The sequence below is a fragment of the Hippopotamus amphibius genome, chromosome 3 (assembly GCF_030028045.1).
Source record: "Hippopotamus amphibius kiboko isolate mHipAmp2 chromosome 3, mHipAmp2.hap2, whole genome shotgun sequence".
Classification (NCBI taxonomy): Eukaryota; Metazoa; Chordata; class Mammalia; order Artiodactyla; family Hippopotamidae; genus Hippopotamus; species Hippopotamus amphibius.
In genome coordinates, this window is record NC_080188.1 from 119,815,394 (window position 1) to 119,821,486 (window position 6,093).

The following is a 6,093-nucleotide window of genomic DNA, read 5'->3' on the forward strand; positions in this document are numbered from 1 at the left end:
ACATGCAGCCGGTAACTACAGGAGAAGGAAGGTTTAAAAAGTAAATCCCAGAAGATGAAAGTTGCATTCACAAGTATTTTTCTTTTAAACATCAAGGTATATACTTCAGAACACTTCAGTGACAGAAGATTTGGTCTACTAAAGAATCCACTTCATAGCTAAACACTTCAGAACACGAAGTTAACATAGGTTACATACACCTTACAACAACGCTTCTCCCATCTGTTAAAATAAGCCAACATGAAACTAGAAAAGAAAAACTAGCTCTGCTTTAGGGCCTAAAGGATCACAGTATCATGCTTAGTAGAAAGAAATCTTATCCTCCCCTTAAGTAGTTGTCATGCCATACAGATTTTTAAATGTTAACAAAAATAAAATACTTGAAAACATATTATCAGAGGGAATGGAGACAGAGTGTTGAACACGTAGCCACGTAGTCCTCAGGCAGAGCTTAGTCGACTTCTTCCATGCGGGACGTGTCGTCAGCTCCTTCAAGGGGTGGCATCTCCTCAGTTACAGCAGCACTGCTGTCATCAGCAGTGGGGTCATCCTCATCAATACCAAGACCAAGCTTGATCATCCTGTAGATCCTGTTGGCGTGTGTCTGGGGATCCTCCAGACTGAAGCCAGAAGACAGGAGAGCTGTCTCGTACAGTAGGATGACCAGATCTTTCACAGACTTGTCATTCTTGTCAGCCTCTGCCTTCTGCCTCAAGGTCTCGATGATAGAATGGTCGGGGTTTATCTCCAGGTGCTTCTTCGCTGCCATGTAACCCATTGTTGAGTTGTCTCTCAGGGCCTGAGCCTTCATGATTCTCTCCATGTTGGCTGTCCAGCCATATGTACTTGTGACGATGCAGCATGGGGATGTCACCAACCGGTTTGACACAACCACCTTTTCAACTTTCTTCTCCAAGATGTCCTTCATGATTTTGCAGAGATTTTCAAACTTTGTCTTTTTCTCCTCCTGTTTCTTTTTCTCTTCTTCGTCTTCTGGAAGTTCCAGGCCCTCTTTGGTGACTGACACTAAGGTCTTTCCCTCAAACTCGAGAAGGAGAACTTTTGACAGTGTGGCCACAATATTTTTTAGATTTCAGAGAAAATTGGTTAAGATACTTGTTTTTTTAAAGGACAAAACCGGTTCTGTTTGCATATGTAATTAAAAACAGTTAGCTTGTTAAAATATCTTTTTTAGTATTCTAACCCTGAGAGAAAAAAAATATGCCTAGGAGGAAGATTGAAGTTAACTGTTACCAGGCCCTTGAGATACAATTACAGACCATATTTGCCTGAGATTTCAGCCTTGGGTTAATTAGTAGAACTTCAAGTGTATAGGGGAAAAAAAAAGGGAGGAACCCTAAGAGGTATTTTAACTCTCAAGCAGAAACTATGAGATCCCTGTCTGTCTGGATATATGTGTATGTCTCAGTATGAGTCTTTGTCTTTGTATAATATTGGTGAAGTTAATCTGCAAATGAGCTCTATTTAATGGCCTTAAAGAAAAGTAAGCATTTACGAATGAAAGAATGCTAAATGCAAGAGCAATTAACCTGAATAAATTCCAGGTTCACCTGAACTGGGAAATATTCAACATTAAATTAATACCTGGTGTTAATATTTGTTGATTTAATTAATGTAGACATGTCTTTAAAATTATCAAGATTAAGCATAACAGTTTTATTGTACCTTGGTTTAATATAAGCTATCTGCTGCAAATTTGTCAGCAGTGAAAATAACTCAGTGTAAAAAAGCTTTTTGGGAAAAATGCAAAGGAGATAAGAACTTTGGGTGAATAGTTTAGGAAAAAACAAGATACTAAACATTAACTACTGGAAATTGGTTTCCTTTTACAGAGAAAATGTTTAAAATTATTGATAAATATATCTGAGGCCACACTCAGATATTTTATCCTATCTGACTGAGTGTTCTAAACCCTATTGATATTGTATGGTAATTGTTTCCTAATGTGAATATTCTAGAAATGATATGGACTTCTTGAAATTCTGAAATGTCCTGGTAAAACATTATCAGTCACAGTTCTATTAATTATCTAAAAATATTGTATGTCAAAATAGTAACCAAGTTACTTTAGGAAATGCATTGTAATCAGATTTTAAACGTGCCTTCTTAAGGATTTTGTCATAATAGACATCTATGGTTTCACTCTGATGCCTTTGCAAAGATACTGCCTCTTTATGATTTATAAAAAAGACTCTCTCTGAATAAATTAAAATTAATTAGATAAATAAATATATGATTAACAGTAAGCTGGTATCAGACTGGAATTGGGTTTTCTCTGTCTGGTAAGAAAATAAAGTTGTCTTGGAATGGTGCTTTGGATAACAGCCAGTGTAAATTACCTTGCCTTTAAGTGATTTATAGTTCCTTTGAAGATCTTTTGTTACTTTGATTGAATGAATAAGTAGAATTTCACAATGATCTATGAACATCATGGCAGGTATAGATAAAGTTAATTATGCTTCTATGAAAATCCCTCATTGCCAGACTTTTGCCATCCTGATGTCTTTATAGCATGACAATGGTCTACTCCTAAATTAAGGAATTTAAAATGGGCCAACAAAAGCTGTGAAGTAAACAGTCAGGGATATGGGAAGCTCAAGGCAGCCTCGGCTTTCCCTGGCTCCCTGAAAAACCTCATTTTTTAAAAAATGTTATGGGTTAGAGCCTTTTCTACTGCAGGGCTGGTGCCCTCACAATGCAAACAAATGGTTAAAATTGTTTTCTCCACTTGGGGTATGCCTTTTACAATTTCTAGGGAACAAGGTACCCACTTCACTGGATTCAAACAGAACAAAAGTTAGTTACATAGGATTAAACAAACTGCTAAATATGAGATCATTTTTATGAATTTTGACTCACAGATTGCTGGATTTTAATCTTTGTTTTTTATCAGAGATAAAGAAGCTCTTCTCCTCAAGCTACTTATGGATTACAGTAACTTGGTAATTTACACTGGTGGGTAAAATTAAAACAATTATTTTTCTCTCTGCCTCATCCCTCCTGAGATTACAAACTCTTAGATTCTCAGCACCATTATCAGCTCCTCTGTACTGGGAACAATTAAATCATCCTAAGGATAATCAGTCTAGTTACACTAGAAAATTTTGGGCTAAATGCCTTACAAACAATGCCAATACATAATTTCCCTGAAAAATAAGGATTACTACAGAACAGATGAAGTCAGATAATGGGGGTTTTTACTAGACTGCACCTAATCGAAGTTCTTGACTTACATTCTTACTTATGACCTTACTAATACAGCTAGCTATGTTATTTTCTATATTGCCTGTTTCAAGAAATGGTTGTTTTTTTGCATTGTCAAATGTGTGGCTGAGCCTCTGATAAAATGATGGTATATAGGTCCATATGAGATCAATGATGCTGATAGTGTAACTCTAGATATGGAAAGATGCCACAAGAAGGAATATTTTCCTGAACCATAAAAGCCTAGGCAGGTGGTCCAGAGATATTTAGATACTGTTAGCAGGGGTTAGTGAAGTACCAGCATATTGAATGTCAGGTCAATGAAAACTTTACCAGACCTAGGATAGAGCCTTCCTAGTACCATGGGATGAAATGGTCATGAAATGTCCCCCAAACCATGGTTAAACTTGTGAACATGTAGGGGCCTGCAAACTGGAAACTGACATGCCATATACCTCTACATGACTAAAGCATGGCCACTGCACCTGTTGAACTTCAAAACCCCCAGGAGGGAGTTCTGTGTGGAAATCAAAAATGAGCCACTCTGTGCTATGGAAAATACTGGCAGAAGAGGCCTCCAGATAGTAAGATGCATTCAGAAAAAGATTGTATGAGCCAACATCCTTGCATCTTCTCAACCCTAGATAAAACACTAACATCATGAACCTTAACTTCTGCTTTGGCTATTAAGGAGACAATTTTCAGACCAATAGCACCTGCTTGTTATTGTGTTAATACCGCACCAAAAGTTCAAACCTATTTAGATGAAACTAGACAACAGGCTACCTGGCTAGAAGTCTCCCCAAAGTGCCAGGTCCAGACCCGGTTTAAGGCTTATTCTCCTTTAAAAAAAAGAAAAAAAAAAAAAGACTTTTTTTTTTCTCTTAATGTTCAGATTTTCACTCCTCCAACTACTTCTAAATGGGCTGTTATACCTACATCAATCACCCTGGGCGAATAAGGGAGGGCACCAAACTTGTATTTGACCATAACGAATGGCTCCATTTCTTTGGAGAGGGTAACCCAAGTTTTGACTACTTCTGCTTGGACCACTGTTTACAATACTTTTTTTCTTTTTTTAACTGATGATTGGCCTCTGCATTCTAAATCTACTTATCTAGTTTGTTCTCCTAAAGGACACACCAATTTCCCAGAGAAGATGATGGTAATGCAGAGACTCCAGCCAGTCGTCAGAACAACTCATGCTGAAATAAACACAGAAATACCCAGGGCACTTAGTGAGACCAAATGAGAGCTATGTAACCCCAACTAGGTAAGGTCAATGAAGCAGAGAGGTCATGCAGAAGAGAGACCTTCACCCTTCCTCTTCACAATACAGGTTTATTGGGGTTCTCATCTCTCAGGGAGGATTTGAGCAAGAGACAGATGAGCTCCAGGCTTGTCCTTGAAAACTGTCCCCTCATTTGCATCTCATGAGGGAGAGAATAAGAAGAGCTCCAGGCCAGACGTTCATCAGCAGCCCCTGTTTACTTTTCCTGAGGCAAAATACAAATGGGCTTGAGGACTACGTATTTATGAGCAGACTCCTGTCTATATTTCATTATCTGCACTTTGATATAAGGCACAGCAAAAGAAATAGGGTAAATAACTGAACATTGGACACTTTTCTGGCATGGACAGGGAGGTGCTAAACCCCGTTAAGAGATCAAGAGGCCATAATCTCCCCATTCTTGGGATAAGGGAGATACTACATATGCACAGAAATGCTCCTTGGAGGTCATAACAGAGGGGACAACACCCCGTAATGTATCATGCTATTCCTATAGGCCTCTGGGCTGAAATCCATCTTGGAAAAAAGTTGTGCATGCATGATTGGGTGGGTCCTGGGACAGGTCAGGTATGAAGAAACAAATTAGGTAATTGGCCAAAGGTAAACCAACACTGGGAAGAACTGCTCAATGTAAATAACTTAACTGCTTCTGGCTGCACTGTTCCTCATTAGGGAGGATGCCCATTAGGGAGGATGCTTTCTCTCTGGGTGTGCATCTCTGCCTTGCTTCTGTCTTAAATAGACACACGGTTTCTCTGTGTGCTCTCCCACTTGTTGTTATGCTATGTGTCTAATAATAAACTTTGTAACTGCTTTTATAGCTTGAGGCTCCATCAGAAATGCATTTTTCACTGAGGGCAAGAGCTAAGGAACAATATCTTCAGGCACTAGCCTTTGCTGGTCTGGTGCCTAGGACTCCTAGTTTTCATGCAGGCTACCCAGGTTCAGTTCCTGGGCAGGGAATTAAGATATTGCTTTACACCACTGCTAACTGCTGCATCCCTGAGATCAGTAAAAGGCGCCACTTTAGGACCAAGACCTAACTCTCAACATTTTATTCCCTTACCACAGTCACTTTCTGGTCACCACCTGAAACAGTGCGCCTCATGGTGGAACTTGAACCCACATGCCAGGACACATAACCAGCCAAAAACCTGACTGGGCCTTGAACCCAAGTGGCCAAGACTCGAAGCCTGCCAAAACCTAAATTCTTTCAACCGAGGTCACACACCTTGTTTCAGGACCTAAGGAAGCTAAGCTCTTCATGTCTTATCACAGAAAGAGTTCAGTGAGAGACAAACTGGCAGGTAAGCAGTGGATTTATTTAGAGAGAAACAGACTCCATAGACAGACAGTGAGCCATCTCAGAAGGTGAGAAAAACTCCAGGGTATGGGGTTGTTAGTTTTTGTGGGGGTGGGTATTTTCACAGGCTAATGAACGGGAAGCATATTCCAGCTATTACAGGAAGGGGTGCAGATTTCCAGGAAATGGGTGCCAACCACTTTTTGATCCTTATATTTGTACTACTGAGAATCAAAGATTAGTGGAAGTCACCTTCTCTGCCATCTTGGACCCA

The 6,093-nt window shown here is 39.5% G+C and overlaps 1 protein-coding gene across 1 annotated transcript; it reads right to left on the reverse strand.

Moving 5' to 3' along the window:
• Window positions 1-123: 123 nt before the first annotated feature.
• Window positions 124-5,624, reverse strand: LOC130848758 (heat shock protein HSP 90-alpha-like). Its single transcript, XM_057727161.1, has 2 exons — window positions 5,583-5,624; window positions 124-1,045 (listed from the first exon to the last, which is right to left on the reverse strand). Exons 1-2 carry the CDS (start codon window positions 5,622-5,624, stop codon window positions 452-454), a joined length of 636 nt encoding a protein of 211 aa, XP_057583144.1. The 3' UTR covers window positions 124-451.
• Window positions 5,625-6,093: the final 469 nt, after the last annotated feature.

Bases quoted from the DNA above. Each gene is read 5' to 3' on its own strand.
- LOC130848758 (XM_057727161.1), bottom strand. From the start codon at position 5,624: ATGAGGCGCACTGTTTCAGGTGGTGACCAGAAAGTGACTGTG. The intron at 1,046-5,582 runs GTAAGGGAATAA...CTCCTTCTCGAG, and splicing joins GTGACCAGAAAGTGACTGTG to TTTGAGGGAAAGACCTTAGT.